Below are 17,198 nucleotides of genomic sequence, written 5' to 3' on the forward strand. Positions count from 1 at the left end.
ATTAAGCTTCTAATAAGTGCTTGATTGGTCCAATTAAGTAATTTAGGGGACAGATGGAACAAAAGCCAGGAGGACAAACGGCCCTCCAGGACCAGGATTGGGCACCCCTGGTCTAGAGGGTGTAACTTCGAGTTTCGGGTGAATGGCCTTTGGGTGGCGCTGCAACATAGACTGCGTCGTTACTGTTATTTTCTTTCTCACTATCTTCGTCGTTTTGTGAGGGATCGTTTCTACCGGTCGCAGTTTACTGATCTCTGCCAAGTATTCGCGTGGTCGGTGCCCCGTCACTTCTGCCTAGCCAACTAGCGGCTGGTGCGAAAACAGTGGGTGTTCTTACATTATAGCCTATATCAGTTTTGCTGATGTACTGCTAATTCATAATACGCTTATTCTAGCAGCAGGATTTTTGTTTTCCCGCTGTGACATATTGTACAATTATGTGGAGAACTTGTCATGTTGCAAAAGAATGATATACAGCCAAATTATTGGCTGCAAACATTGAAAGCTGCCCCTACAAGCTCCCTGCGATGTGTGGACCACCCCCCACCCCCCCAATTCATCCTGTAAAGATGTAAACGATATATTATTGTTATTATTATTGCAGACATTTGTCAGTAATACAGTCAGTCCATCAGTGTATCTCTGAAGAAATGTGATCTCAGCAACAGTACAGATAATAAGTGATGACATTAGTTTAATTACTGCTTGTTTTTGTTTAAATGTGCATCAGATGGAAATACATATGAATGGAAAATGTATGTAAACTTGTCCTAAGGCCTACTTAATAATACCTAGTCTAGTTCATACTAGCAAAAGAATGAGTCATCCTATGTTTTCTGGGTAATAAATTATAGCGATAGTGCCAATAGGTATTTATCCTAGGTCTATATAAATTATTATGTTTATAATAAAAATCCTGGATTCGGCAAATGGCTGCCATTTGGACCCGTCTCTCCTGAGCTTCTTTAAAGCATTTATCCACTTTTTCTTTCTAAGTTTGTCCTTTGGAAAACGGTGAAATGAAGGCTTGTGGTTAGTACAACCAACTGCTTCACATTGTTTTGGCATTTTATTGCACAAATACACTGAGCACAGCAGTTTCCATTTGTAAACATAGAAATAATATGGTGTATTTTCACCTAAAGTGCAAAGTTCCCAGATGTCCCACCATTCAAATGATCTGAGGATGGCGAGATCGGAGATGGTTTTCCTTAGTGTTGGTATTTTGCTGCTGTGCTACAAAGTTCTGCCTTTCAGCCTCTGACACAACGGTAAATCGAGAGGACTTGTAATCCTGTAATCATAGAATTAAGAATAGGATTTTATAGGGAAATATCATAAAGTGGAAATGGGTAGTGATCTTACACATCTTTCACTAATATAATATTAAGAAAAACTGAAACAAAAGGAAGTTAGTTTACACAGTACACACTTTAATATTCTTGGCACTCTAGGATACCATAGGTGGAGGATTGGATAAAAGATTGTCCAAAGTCAATGTGCATAAAATAAGAACCAGCGTGTTAAAAGGCACACTTCACAGGTACTTAGCAAAAGAGAATAAAAAGAAATACAAAAGTAGTACATTTTTAAACATTGCTAACTGTTGATGGGAAGTCTTTATCAATGTCTTGTGAGGTTTCTTTTTAGTACTTCTACTAGGGCTGTCAAGCAATTAAAAAAATGAATCTTGCAATTACAAATTTTAATCTTAGTTTTAATTGCATATTTAAATGATATAATTAATGCATGTATCTCATTCAAGTTTGTTTTATTACTGATGCTATTATTATTATTATTATTATTTTAAAGTTCATATTATTATCTACAAGGCCTTACATGGTCTTGGACCTTCTTATCTTCAAGATCTGCTGACCATGTCCCTGGTAGTTCCCCGAGATCGGAAAATGCTACTCTTCTGACAGTCCCTAAAATTAATTTGAACTCTGTTGGAGCCAGGGCATTTAGTTGCCCTTCATCTTTGGGAATTCCTCCAGATTGATATCAGGAATTCTAGCATAATTGAATCTTTTAAATCCTGTTTTTATATTTATTTTGTAAAGCACCCTGGAATGCTTGCATGGAGCGCTATACAAGTGACATTTGTATTGTATTGTTGCTGATTATTATCATCATCATCATCCAAAAAACAACCCAGCATAAAAAAAACTGTTGTTTGAACCAACTGCTAAATCACAATGGAACTTAAAATTGTCTAAACAAAACAAAAGCATTCATTACCGGTTATATTCTCCTTAATTGTAAATACTATTATACTTTTAGTACTTTGCTCCATAATGCAGTTATATGAATAAATTTCTATGCAAACGGTAATTGCATTCATTGTGTTGCATGCACTTGAGTATATTATTAAAATGGTGCTGCAGGGAGTGAAATACGGTATGCCAAAAGGGTCAAAACAGGAGTGCAATTAACACACGTTAAAAAAATGTAATCTCCAAAGAAATTCACGCAGAAGTTAACTGTGATTAATTGACAAACTTAATTTATACATATCTTGTGTTATAGTAATGGATGCACAGAGATGAATAATGAACTGAATGTTTTGATGAATTAAATTGCATTATGATAAAAATGCTAAATTCAATAGAGGTTTAAATAGGTTTACATTTTAAAATCATACTGTAGTATTTAGTCTGTTCACTTAGCTATAGCCTTAACCTTTAACCTATAATCTGAAATTCTGGAAAGTGTGCCACATACTGCACATGCTCTTAATCAGATCAGTTGGTGCTGATGCGATAGGTTACTGAGAAGGCCGTGGTGTTCCTGCCAGGATGATGGTCAATAGAAAGTTTGTGTCCGTAATTCAGATGCTGGAGGTCCGGGGCACTTCCTGAATATCAGCCAGGTTTAACTTTTGTCTAACAAAACAACCTGTTAAGGATTTCACCAAATTCAAACAAAGATCACAGACAAAGGAAATGCAAAATAATGTAATAAAATGTACAAATCACAGCTGCACATGACAATCCTCTAATCAGTTAACTGAAAAGTCAACTTGTTTAAATGAAACTAGGTAGTTCAATAAAATTGTATTTATATAATTTTAATAGCATTACTATTTACAGAAAAGTTAGAATTTTATTTAGGTAGAATTTGTTCTAAGAAGTCCGAATTAATAAAAAATGTGTAATAGTTTTCTTACCTAACTCTCTACCTTAGCATACAGCCATCATATTGATTGAACACACTCCTATGCATTCAATACGGGACCAGAAACACACAACTTACAAAGGATACATTGAAGAACTGAGTTCCTCCAGCTGAAAAGAAACAAACCAGTGGTAAGGACAAAAGTATGTGATGCACAACAAAGTTAAAATTACTATACCTCACAGAAAAGTGCAAGTAACAGATGTCAAGTTTCTGATTACGTCCGACCCCTGTAAATGCACACAGTATGCAAAAAGTTTTTACAAGCAAACTAACATTTGACATCAACTTGTCCAGATTAGAGTCACTGGCCCCCTTTCTTTTTTCCTTTGGCAACTCCTCAACTTCCCCATAGAGATCAAAGTTCAAGCGAGCCAGCTTCTCCTGCATATCCTGCACATGCTCCATCTGATCGATTGAACACTCATTACCTGTACAGGGGAGGGGGGGAGTAAGAAGAATACTGCAAGATGCAACTGCAAAAATCAGTCCCAAGATTATCAACATTAATGGACATGTTAAAAGTTAAACAACCGAGTCCATTCTGTTTACCAAAGGCCTGGAGTTTGCCAGAGTGGAAGTCGTTGAGGAGACTGAGCAAGCCCTTTTCCATCTCTTGAACATCAGACACATGAGTCAGAAAGGAGTGCTGGATTGGTGCAGACTGCGTGTTTTTTCCTGCTGCACCCTGGGATCGTGTTTTCTCTCTCATGCCCCTAAACAAACACATAAAATACCAATAGGTCTTACCAGTGGTCCAAATAAGCTGCGTACCTGCTGTTTTTACGCATGGACAAATCCGAAATTCACACTCAATTTTAAGGCATACAAATATGCATAGCAATTTTGCTGCACAGCTTGTCTGCCTCCCTAAAACTTCCACTGACAACTATATCTCCCAGAATACAATGTCTTCAGTTACTAGGAAACTGTACACAAGAAAAACCAACCCAACAAACATTATCCAATCTCTGGCTAGCCCTGTTGTCTTTGCAGCCAATCACAGTAAAAATAAGAAAAATGTGAAGCTATACAGGTTGAAGCGTAAACACCCCAGTCCAGCTACAAATCCAACTGAAACCATCGTCAGAGGCAACCGCTAACAAAAGGTGCCTATAATATTAAAACAGTTTTATAGTTTTATAACTTGTTAATGCATTTCCTTATTTTATTTATCTGTATGGCTTCATACTGAAGTTTTAACATGTTGACTGAGTTTAAGAAAATAATATTAAAATAGAAGTAACATAAATAATTTGCAGAGTCAGTACGATACCTCAAAAAAAAATGCGCTGAGCTGATAAGAACCTTGTAGAACATGCAAGTTGTTGTACAGTAGTTCAAAATAACACTGCAGTTAAAATGGAAGGCTCTTTTTTAATGCCTATCAAAATTACTCATGACTTCAAGGTAAAGTTGCCTTACCCCCTGAAAATACATTTTGCTCTCTCAGTGTTAAAATTAGAGGGTAAGTTACTCCCAGACCCCAAACCTTATCTGGAGTGCTGAGTCTTACTATCTCTTTGCATAAAAATACCTATCAACATAATAAACTGTATAATGTAGGAGACGCCACAGTTTATATAAAACTTTACTGAAACTATGATAGCTTGTATCCCCACAGAACAGCAAAGAGACCAGTATTTCCTCTCTCACATTTAACAAGCTCATAGCTGAAATAAAAAGATAATGTATTACTATACCTTTTAAATTTTCTTTTTTGACTTGATGTTTGAGCTCCCATACTGGTGAAGGCAGTGCTTCTACTGGCAGGCATAGCATTTTTCTTAATATTGCCAGTGGGAGCTGCCTGGCTGGTGGAGGTCTTGGGGCTTTTTCTTTTTAACTTCTTCTCCTCCTCCATTTGGTCACTCTGTTATTGCACGGCTCCCACCTGCCTTGAAACAAAGCCACAACTGACCAGCTGGCGTTGCTTACACACCAAGCAATTACAAAACAAGTACGAGAAATGAAGAAAGCCAACAATCAAACTAAACTTGGAAAATGATAGCGCACTCTGTCTGAGTTCAGAGAGAAAAACAAACAGCTAATCCTATCAAGAGCAAATACAATTAAACTCAAGTATGTTAATGCGTGATAATGGATTAGCATCCACATCTACCCACATGTTAATAGATCACTACAGCATATTTTTTTTGTTTTGTTTTGTTTTGTTACGGTGAACATGGGCAGATTGTAGCTGTTTCATAGTAATACGATTAATAGCATTATAACAGTACTATATATATATATATATATATATATATATATATATATATATATATATATATATACACACACAGTACTGTGCAAAAGTTTTAGGCAGGTGTGAAAAAATGCTGTAAAGTAAGAATGCTTTCAAAAATAGACATGTTAATAGTTTATATTTATCAATTAACAAAATGCAAAGTGAGTGAACAGAAGAAAAATCTACATCAAATCAATATTTGGTGTGACCACCCTTTGCCTTCAAAACAGCATCAATTCTTCTAGGTACACTTGCACACAGTTTTTGAAGGAACTCGGCAGGTAGGTTGGCCCAGACATCTTGGAGAACTAACCACAGTTCTTCTGTGGATTTAGGCAGCCTCAGTTGCTTCTCTCTCTTCATGTAATCCCAGACAGACTCGATGATGTTGAGATCAGGGCTCTGTGGGGGCCATACCATCACTTCCAGGACTCCTTTTTCTTCTTTACGCTGAAGATAGTTCTTAATGACTTTCGCTGTATGTTTGGGGTCGTTGTCATGCTGCAGAATAAATTTGGGGCCAATCAGATGCCTCCCTGATGGTATTGCATGATACATAAGTATCTGCCTGTACTTCTCAGCATTGAGGAGACCATTAATTCTGACCAAATCCCCAACTCCATTTGCAGAAATGCAGCCCCAAACTTGCAAGGAACCTCCACCATGCTTCACTGTTGCCTGCAGACACTCATTCGTGTACCGCTCTCCAGCCCTTCGGCGAACAAACTGCCTTCTGCTACAGCCAAATATTTCAAATTTTGACTCATCAGTCCAGAGCACCTGCTGCCATTTTTCTGCACCCCAGTTCCTGTGTTTTCGTGCATAGTTGAGTCCCTTGGCCTTGTTTCCACGTCGGAGGTATGGCTTTTTGGCCGCAAGTCTTCCATGAAGTCCACTTCTGACCAGACTTCTTCGGACAGTAGATGGGTGTACCAGGGTCCCACTGTTTTCTGCCAATTCTGAGCTGATGGCACTGCTGGACATCTTCCAATTGCGAAGGGAAGTAAGCATGCTGTGTCTTTCATCTGCTGCAGCAAGTTTCCTTGGCCGACCACTGCGTCTACGGTCCTCAACGTTGCCCGTTTCTTTGTGCTTCTTCAAAAGAGCTTGGACAGCACATCTGGAAACCCCTGTCTGCCTTGAAATTTCTGCCTGGGAGAGACCTTGCTGATGCAGTATAACTACCTTGTGTCTTGTTGCTGTGCTCAGTCTTGCCATGGTGTATGACTTTTGACAGTAAACTGTCTTCAGCAACCTCACCTTATTAGCTGAGTTTGGCTGTTCCTCACCCAGTTTTATTCCTCCTACACAGCTGTTTTTGTTTCAGTTAATGATTGTGTTTCAACCTACATATTGAATTGATGATCATTAGCACCTGTTTGGTATAATTGTTTAATCAGACACCTGACTATATGCCTACAAAATCCCTGACTTTGTGCAAGTGTACCTAGAAGAATTGATGCTGTTTTGAAGGGTGGTCACACCAAATATGGATTTGATGTAGATTCTTACTTTACAGCATTTTTTCACACCTGCCTAAAACTTTTGCACAGTACTGTGTATATTATATATATATATATATATATATATATATATATACAGAGAGGCTAACTTTACTATAACGCATCCCCATGGGACCTGGAGAAATGTTCATTTATATCAGGGTGTTCACTATAATAGGGGTTGGCATTTTTCTGTATCAGAACAATGACAAAACTGCAAATTTGAATTGAACATCAATATATAGTACTTCTATGAAGATTCCTTCACATTGATCAACATTTAAACGGTATTGTGACAAGGTACTCGTATCACATGTGTGGTAACCGCATTGCAAGACAGAGAGACATGGAGTTGAAACCCCGGCACAGGCGCGCAGGATTTATTAAACACAAAACAAAAAGTAAACAAACGGGTCATGTGACGCTACCAACGATGGTAAGGCACAGAGGACACATACAGATGACAGGTAGTTTATATAAACATATTTATATTATGCAATGCTGATTTGGTTCCCCAGCGCATCAGCATGCACAACTTTGGAATGAATTTTGTTTTATTTAAATATTATGTATTTATTCGAGTTAATTAGTTCATTCTTTTCTGTTGAGTGCCGCTGGCATAATCATGTTCAGTCTATTTATCCATTTTCTTTTATTCTTCTCTGTGTCGCATTGTCTAATTTTAGCTGTTCCAATACTACAAACTTCACATCATTTATGGCATGTCCTTAATGTGAAGTGCAGTACTACTGGTTATTTATTTATTTATTTATTATCTAATTAATGAAAGGTGGTTCTGACTTCTTTTATATAAAGTTGTTCCAGTCTCTCCAACATATGTTACTTCATCACATTTCACAGGCTACTCCATAAACAACGTTGCTATTTTTACAGTAGGTATTAGTTTTTAGTGGATGTGTTGTTCTTATGTTTAAACTTTATTTTTACTTTTGTCCATGTATTTACACACTTTACATGTACTATTGCAAGTATTTGTAGAACCTATTCTGTCAATTATTATTTTATGTTTACTGTGAACTAAATTAGCTTATCTTTTGAATGCTACAACTGGGGCCTTAAGAAATACTTTTTTCATTTTGTCTTAATTACGTAGAATCCGCAAGTGTTTCCAAACTATCAGAAATAGTAGGCAAAAGTCGTTACTCCATTATTATAATCTAGATAATTTCTTTAGTTTATCCACTTTTCTTAACTCCGTCTATAATTCTTTCTTTGTATCCTCTTTTTTAAGATTTGTTTTTAATACATTTCTTTGTTTTACATAGTCACTTTCTTTTGAGCATATTCTTCGTATTCTTATTCCTAGACCCTTTGGGATTGCCCCTTTAGTGTGTATGTACACTACAGAGGACATATAGTGGTGCATGTCAGTAGGTTTACAGAAGAGGTCAGTCTCAATTGAACCTTCTTCAAGTTTTACCATATGGTATCTAAAAATTATATTTATATACACACACAAATACTGTAAGTTACATTAACAACAACCTATTCCAAAACAAAAAGCAATTAATTAATATTTAACACACAAAAATGTACTCACTACGTAGGCAGAAACAACACATGCAAAAAAAAAAGAAATGTCGGAATAGCAGCACCGTAACCCAACTCTAATGTAATTCCTCTAGATAGATATTTGTAGGCATTAAACTATTTATTTTCATTATTTTTAAATTTAATTTAATTATTTTTTTTTACTTACATTTCCATTTACCACAAGGGCTTTACCTGCTTGTTTTCTTTCCATCTCACTTCCGTATTTTCAAGCGCAGTCTCAGTTTATCAATTAGTGTGGGGGTTGTAGTCCTTTAGCAAAAACGCTCCTATTGCAGCAAAACCAAAAAAAAACTACACCTCCCAAAATTCTATGGGGATTTTAACAGAAAAACCCATGCATGAGACAAAACATGCCTCATACGACGTTTACGTGAAGCTAAACATCTCTACAACACGCAGTCGTTCGAGTTACGTTGATTCTTGCAGATCTGCTGTTATGTGCAATGCATCCGACTGATCGGCTAACTAGCTGCATGATTTACAACGCAGATCCAGCTTGCAGCCAATCGTGCAGTTACAGTTGCGAAAGCTGCAAACTATAATCAGGGGTGCAAACCTTTTTGAAAGTTTAGCACCAGATAACCTAATTAATGAAAGGTGGTTCTGACTTCTTTTATATAAAGTTGTTCCAGTCTCTCCAACATATTGTTACTTCATCACATTTCACAGGCTACTCCATAAACAACGTTGCTATTTTTACAGTAGGTATTAGTTTTTAGTGGATGTGTTGTTCTTATGTTTAAACTTTATTTTTACTTTTGTCCATGTATTTACACACTTTACATGTACTATCGCAGTCGTTCGAGTTACGTTGATTCTTGCAGATCTGCTGTTATGTGCAATGCATCCGACTGATCGGCTAACTAGCTGCATGATTTACAACGCAGATCCAGCTTGCAGCCAATCGTGCAGTTACAGTTGCGAGAGCTGCAAACTATAATCAGGGGTGCAAACCTTTTTGAAAGTTTAGCACCAGAGAACCTACTGGTGCTAAATGATTCCCCCCGCCCCCCTCTTCAATTAGTTTTTAGTAATAAACGGTATTAGACAACATTAGACATTAGACAATATTAAAAACCGAAGACGACTTGACGGTTTGACATATTAACAAAACAATAGCTCATTATTTCAGCTACACTCGATAGTTAGAAAGAAAACTGCACGTTGTTTATGAATTTTATTGATGGATTAGATTTACAATTAGCTGCAACAACTAATTTGGTTAATCCGTGATTCTATGCATCTATTCAAACCATGATGACTTTTTAAATCAACAAAATATATTTAACTTTGCGGTAAAATGAAGAGGCTTGCGAACACCAAACATTATTTTACAATATTTGAAAACAGTAAAATGCATATATCGTTAACTGTTATGTCTACTATTGCCCATATACCTGTTTTACTTTGATTTAATTGATAATTGGGTAAACGTGCGCCCCAAAGACATATAAAAACGTCTTTGCCCTGTGCAGCTAAAACAATCTTTAAACAATGAATGTTTAATGTCTTAACTGTGCTGCCTACCTGTTTATAAACGATTATGCCGATTTCAAAGCAGCATATTTTTGTGTATTTTTTTATTTTAAAAGTTGAAAGTAAATAATCATGAAAGTTTTCTCGAAAGTGAGAATTAATTTAATGTTGTGGCTTGTGCTGTTATGTCACACAAATGATTGATATTGGGTGTATACACAATAAGAAACACAGATAGCAAATTAAACAGCTGACAATAGCACAGTCTATGGCTGTATTATTTGGTAACCTCAATATATTTCAGGCAGTGGAGCTTCTAGAAATGTCAAACTTGCACAGTGTGTCTACCTGTGCCCCATTATCACACACAAAGGGTTTGAGCGATATTGGGTGCATTTACAGTGAGAAACACCAGGGATACCAAATTAGACCGCTGACAATAGCATAGTCTTATGGTTGTATTATTTGGTATCCTCCATATGTTTCAGGCAGTGGAGCTTCTTGAAATGTCAAACTTGCATAGTGTGTCTACTTGTTTTAAATCTTTGTTTTAACTCCAGAAACACAAAAACATGCTTTGAATGGCAATACATTTATTTCCAAAAGTAAGACAGGATCAGGGTGCTGCCTATATCTCAGAAAGCCAATCTGGTAACATGATGAGATAGCTAGCTTGACATTGTTTATATTCCTGTAACATATTGTATATACAGGGGTTTTCTGTGTTCTGTTGTAGCGACAGCACTTTACATGGACAACAGAGTCATTTGTATTATTTCTTACGGTACTGAATTACAGTTGACCCTTGTAGAGCTAATTAATAAGTTCAAAAGTGTGGTGCCTGAAAAAACGTCCCCTGATCTCCCTGATGTCAACAACAGTAGATAAATAAGAGCAGGTGTGCTTTGTTTGTAACTTAACGTGCCTATTAGTAACATGAAGGTTGATTTTTATAAAGTATGTGCATGACACAGACTAAGGTCCTGTTCACACTGGGTATTTTATATTTATTTTTTACTCAGTATGTTTCGGTTTATTTGAAGAGCAGTTTGAACAACAAAGTCTGATTGGAAAATTGCAGCGTACCCTCTACAGTATTTTACCATATGAAACTTTTGTTTATACACCTTTGTTATGTTGTAGTGCAAATATTTTGTATACCACTGTAACAGCAGTGTTCTGTTACTGTATGTATATCTGCTGATTTGAGGAGAGACACACAGGTTGAGATTGAAAACGCCACTCAACAAGTTGCAGTGGTAGGTGGCTGCCACTAGGGTACCAGCAATGGTAACCCTAGTGTGGGAGGACACACACATACAAAAATATTTCATACAAAAATGCAAAACAAACAGTTCAAAACAGAACAAACAAACAAAGTCTCCCTGACACTTCCCTCTAAATAAACTTTTATGGGATTAAAATCCCATAAACTAATACCCCTTACTAAACATCAGGATTGTGGTTAACACACAGTGGTCCTCAGTTGAACATCTGGTTCACTCTCCCTGGATAGCCACACAGTCATGAGTCCTCACACTGGTACATAAACAGGAACAAAGGACTAGCTACGTGCTGCACATGGAATTCAATTAGGCAGGGAGGGAATTCTAACCTACCGCATCTTACAAAAACGTTATAGATCAGAATGTAGTCTCCTGAGAATTATAAGATGGTGTGATGGGGTGCAGCCTATTTTGTGGTGGTTCTGTGTTTTTTGTATTGTTTAGAGTGGATGTGAGTGAGTTTGGGGTGTGGTTCAGTGAGTATGTGTGGAATGTGTGGAATGTGCCTGGGCTAAGAGGTGCGAATTGCCCAATTAGCCCAGGCACCTGTATAAAAGGGAGTGGTTGGGTTTGTTAGGAGGAGAGTGTTTGTTAGGAGGAGAGTGTTTGTTAGAGAGAGAGTGAGTGTTAGAGAGAGAGTGAGTGTTAGAGAGAGAGTGAGTGGGAGGAGCCGGCAGCGCCAACAGCTCTAACCCCCGCTGTCGGAGGAGCCAGCAGCGCCACCGGAGGGAGACGAGCTGCTGTTCCCGCCGCCACCACCCGAGGGAGAGGAGCAGGAGCTGCCTCTGCCTCCACCACCACCACCCGAGGGAGAGGAGCAGGAGCTGCCTCTGCCTCCACCACCACCACCCGAGGGAGAGGAGCAGGAGCTGCCTCTGCCTCCACCACCACCACCCGAGGGAGAGGAGCAGGAGCTGCCTCTGCCTCCACCACCCGAGGGAGAGGAGCAGGAGCTGCCTCTGCCTCCACCACCACCACCCGAGGGAGAGGAGCAGGAGCTGCCTCTGCCTCCACCACCACCACCCGAGGGAGAGGAGCAGGAGCTGCCTCTGCCTCCACCACCACCACCCGAGGGAGAGGAGCAGGAGCTGTCTCTGCCTCCACCACCACCACCTGAGGGAGAGGGGCAGGAGCTGCCTCCACCTCCCGAGGGTCCGCTGCTGCTGCCGTCGCCTCCCGAGGGTCCGCTGCTGCTGCCGTCGCCTCCCGAGGGTCCGCTGCTGCTGCCGTCGCCTCCCGAGGGTCCGCTGCTGCTGCCGTCGCCTCCCGAGGGTCCGCTGATCCTGCTTCGCCTGGGGTCGCCAGGGATCCTGCTTCGCCTGGGGTCGTTGAGGGTCCTGCTTCGCCTGGGGTCGCTACACTGTGGCCGGAGCCCCACGGAGGGGAGCTGCCGGCCATGAAGAAAGGGGGGGAGATCAGGAGACCAGCTCCCCTCGCAGCAGTTTCGCTGCCGGTGATCGTGTGGTCGGAGCCCCACGGAGGGGAAATGCTGGCCACGAAGAATTGGGGGGTGCCGGACCTCCCACCATGGCCACCCCCATGGACACTGTGCTTCCCCCTCTTCTGGGACTTTGAGACTGAGGGGGTAGGTGGCCATTTAGGCCATGTTGTGCTGCACACAAGGAGGGGAGGTGTGTGATGGGGTGCAGCCTATTTTGTGGTGGTTCTGTGTTTTTTGTATTGTTTAGAGTGGATGTGAGTGAGTTTGGGGTGTGGTTCAGTGAGTATGTGTGGAATGTGCCTGGGCTAATGAGGTGCGAATTGCCCAATTAGCCCAGGCACCTGTATAAAAGGGAGTGGTTGGGTTTGTTAGGAGGAGAGTGTTTGTAACAGAGAGAAGACGTGTGTTAGAGAGAGTGAGTGGGTTTTTTGGGGTTTGTTTAAAGCCTGTTTTGTGTTTGTCTTTTTGGTTGGCCATCGTGCCTTTTTATTTGTTTTGTTAATTAAAATATTTGTTTCACTGCACTTTCTGTCTCTGTCTTCCCTCTGCCGCTATCCTGCCACAGATGGTTAACTTCATATTTCAAAATACTGCTTGCTATTTCAACTAATTGTGTAGCACTAACAGTAAGATATGACGCTTGCAAACTAAAGGTTATAGGTTCAAATCACAGATTTTTAAATTTTATATAAAAAAATAAATTGCAGGCAAATGTTCCATTTTAAAAACATAAATAAATAATTTTATATCAATGATTCAGACGTCACAATAAGTGTGTTCCCTAGTATATTTCCATGTTGACAAAACAAGTTAATTGTTATTAAACTCTGACATCCTGTAATATAGATATGTGTGGATAAAAGTGCCTGGGGTCTTCAAAAAATATGTGGTGAGAAAAAGGAGCATTTTTTTACCTTACTTTGGCGACTTATTTTACATTACTTAGACAGGTATTGACATTACACACAAATAAAATAAATGGGCCTATTAAATATTACTTCACAGGTTGTGTCTCCTCAGTTTAGTTGTACTAGTGTCCATTAAATATATGATGACTGGTCTCTGGTCTATTTTTTGGGCCACACTTTATGGTAATTAAACTGTAAACATTACAAAAGCCTGAAACAAATATTTGTTGGTAAATATAAAAGATAACCTTAAACGCTCAAATCTAAAAAGTAGTAACAAAGATGTGTATATTCAGTTTGTAGGAAAAAAAAAAATACAGTACCAATATTGGACAATATTCTGGGCATTGCTTTATAGAAGTCTTCATTTTTTGACAGTCAAGGGTTTTATTCCACCAGAATGCTTCAAAAAAAGACTGTGATACATTAAAAATATATGAAAAAAGATTACCCATTTCTCTATGTCTTGAGTCATTCCAGGCCAGTAGTAACATATTGGTATGGCATCCTTAGTTTTGGAAATGCCACAATGAGCACCAATAGCACTGCTATGAAATTGTCTGAAGATTTCATCTGCTTCTTGAGCTGACCTAACAACTTGTACTAGCCTTCCCTTATCATTCTTTTGATTCCATACAAAATACAGCTCACCTCCTGTAAAAATAACCATTGTTGTACATAGATTAAATATGTCCAAAGACTCTGTGTCTATATAACATAGATAGATAGATAGACACACACAAATAAAAGTTTGGAAGCAACAAATGTACAGAGGGACTTCTGGTGAGGCTGATAAAGCTCATTCTTCTCCACTATAAACCCTGGATTACTAATATCTTGGCATCCCTGAACTGACAACCATCTTGTCTTTAAAAATACACTAAAAACATTGATGAGGAAGTTGACTCAGAAACGTGTCCTGTCCTCCTTTTTCTAGGAAAGCTGGGAAGGGTGTGTGTGCTGTGTGATGAATCCTCTAAGGGTAACTTACGTAAATTAAATATATCTGTACAGATAATTGTTTTATTTTTCAAAATATGTAAAAAGGTGTTATTAAAACAGTCTGTCCCACCAATGCAGTAATATTTCAAATATGATAGACTATCAATACAGATTTACACAGTATTAAAATGTATTGCCTAACAAAAACTGCCATGGACAACAATTGCGGAACTATATATATATATAATTATTTGATTTCCATTACATGAGAGTAGATGTTAAAACTTCATGCTGATTTGAACTCGGCTCTCACCAAGATAAGCACCAACTAAGACGCAGCTTTACAGTAAACTAATGTGATCCATCTGTGTCTCCATCCATTTGCGTTTCCTTCCATATGATGTAGATATCCTGCCTGGTGTTGATAGCTGAAGTGTAATGCTGGCTCCAGGGATCAGCTATTTTGCCTCCCTAGCACATTAGCACACACAACGGCTGTGATGCTGGCTCCGGGGATCAACCACAATGGGCACCTTCCATCCTCTGTGTTCCGTTAACTAGCCCACGACACCTCAAGAGGGCTCGACTATGATTTTGGCGTCCCAGCATCACCCCCCTCCGTCCCCCACTCAACTCAGCCCAGCTTACTTACCCATACATTAGCGTTTCTTTCTTTCTATTGTGCTTGAGATCCCCAACCAGAATCTTTCTGTCTCAACCACAGCCAGTTGCTGCTCCTCTCTGCTGCTTCAGATAAGTTCTTCACTGTGCGACGCAACTCTTGGCCACTGAATCTGACGTCTCTGAGAAACCGGGTTGTAGAGTGTGCCACAAATCCTGGACAACCCACTTCCACTGGGTAAACCCGGACTCTCCATCCTCGCTGTTCCGCTTCAGCAGCTAGTTGAGCATACCACAGTTTCTTTCTTCTACCAGGTGAACAAGGCGTGCTGATCCAGACCACAAGAAAATATCTGGTCAAAGTTTAGTGGTGGCAATCTCTGGTGGAAAAATAAGCCGTTGACAAACATCTGCCAGCGTTTTCCAGTCTCTAGCAGCTTCCAGTTGTCCTGGGCAAGGCTTGGTTTAAACACCTTTTCTTGGCGGTTGCTCTCCTGGGAAGAGGAATGTTGTCTTTTGTGTGTAATGTTTTGATGGAACTGGTGGCAACTTATTGGTCATGTTACGCTTGTCTTCCAATGTTAAGGTCAAACATCACAGCACCTGGTTATGGCGCCAAGTAAACCATCCTTGGCTAAGAGCCACCTTACATCCTGTCAAAAGGACATGTAGGAGGAGCTTAACTGAGACCAAGACCCCCTCTTCCATGTTGAACTTGCTCCATGATATCACCGATTCGAAGGGCAGCCTTCTTTGCCACCCACTTTCTTCCAGTTTTCAACAGAGGTGCTGCCTCCCTTATGCATTTTTCGCGTGACTCAACTCATTTAATTTCCAGTCGGACCTTGGTGCACTTAAACTCCTCGGTTAGAGCGGTAGCTGCAGTATTCCTTTACCACAAAGTCCCACTCTGCTGAGGCAGCGTGGAACTCCCAACCATTTCCTGATGTATGAACTGATTAAAGCTTGCACTGTTTGCTTCTACTGTTGTCAAAGAAAACTCAGTACACAGTCAGTGGCCACAGCAGCCTCGGCAGTAGACCAAACTGAAAGCACCAAAGTTTTAGTTTGCCTGGTAAAGCGCTGCTGTCTATGCTCATCAACCCTTCCACTGCTTGTTGTCTAACTTCTCCCACACAAACTGTGTCCTTTTGATCCCCGTTGTACCATCTCCCAAGACTTTTCACTGGCTTCTCAGACACTCTTGGTAATACCTCACCATTAATGTAGAACATTTTATCTACTACTTTACCTTTAATTACAGAGATGCTCCTTGATTTAGTGGGTTTGAATTGCATTCGTGCCCATTCAATGTTATTGGTTAATTTGCCCAATAACCGATTAGTGCTGGCTACTGTTGTAGTCGTGGTTGTCATGTCATCCATGTATGCTCGAATTGGTGGTAGTCACATTCCAGAAGCCAAGCGCTCTCCTCCCACTACCCATTTTGATGCCCTAATGATTACTTCCATTGCCAGGGTAAAGGGCATTGGACAAAAGTTGCCATAATATGTCAAAAAAAAGTATTGGTCTGCACGCACTGTACAATCAGAGCCGTATTAAGGGGCAGGCCTACAGTGCCCAGGCCCAGGGCCCCCAGAAAACTAGGGGCTCCATAATTAAGATGTTACATGTTTCATCTTCCATTTGTTTTATTTACAGAGCATTAGAATGTATATGTATGATGTGTACATCACTGTAAGATCAGTAAATACTGTTAACAGTTTTTATTTAATAACACTTGACACCCCCCTCCCTTGAAAATGGTTTAAGCGTTTTTGACACGCGACCTGCCTGTTTTTAGTGGAACGCTATGTAAATTAATGTACTACCACTGTGTGCTTGCGCACGCTCACTTTAAAGACGTATTTTAACTGCTGCTGATATGTTAATTAGTAAATCATGGATTTGGCTACCAACTGTCGCTACTCAAGTGGGGGCACTAAACGGAAACAAAAAAAAGGAAAAGGTTTAAAAGAAGCAGCTTTAGTACAACAAAATCCAAAGCTTAGCTTGTTTTTA

General features: G+C 39.6%; 1 protein-coding gene across 4 annotated transcripts; it reads right to left on the bottom strand.

The window, feature by feature from the left end:
- Positions 1-1,412: 1,412 nt before the first annotated feature.
- LOC117402324 (coiled-coil domain-containing protein 28A-like) lies at positions 1,413-8,904 on the bottom strand. Of its 4 annotated transcripts, none has more exons than XM_059024199.1 (6): positions 8,674-8,904; positions 4,881-5,075; positions 3,730-3,893; positions 3,454-3,608; positions 3,265-3,287; positions 1,413-2,885 (listed from the first exon to the last, which is right to left on the bottom strand). In XM_059024199.1, the coding sequence occupies exons 2-6, from the start codon at positions 5,039-5,041 to the stop codon at positions 2,831-2,833; spliced, it is 558 nt and encodes a 185-aa protein (XP_058880182.1). In that variant the 5' UTR covers positions 5,042-5,075; positions 8,674-8,904; the 3' UTR covers positions 1,413-2,830. The 4 variants fall into 4 exon arrangements, with proteins under 4 accessions (XP_058880182.1, XP_033859247.3, XP_033859246.3 ...); XM_034003356.3 differs by having other exon boundaries at positions 4,881-5,071; positions 8,648-8,904; XM_034003355.3 differs by having other exon boundaries at positions 8,648-8,902.
- Between the last annotated feature and the right edge of the window lie 8,294 nt (positions 8,905-17,198).

The sequence above is a fragment of the Acipenser ruthenus genome, chromosome 5 (genome assembly GCF_902713425.1).
Source record: "Acipenser ruthenus chromosome 5, fAciRut3.2 maternal haplotype, whole genome shotgun sequence".
Taxonomy (NCBI): Eukaryota; Metazoa; Chordata; class Actinopteri; order Acipenseriformes; family Acipenseridae; genus Acipenser; species Acipenser ruthenus.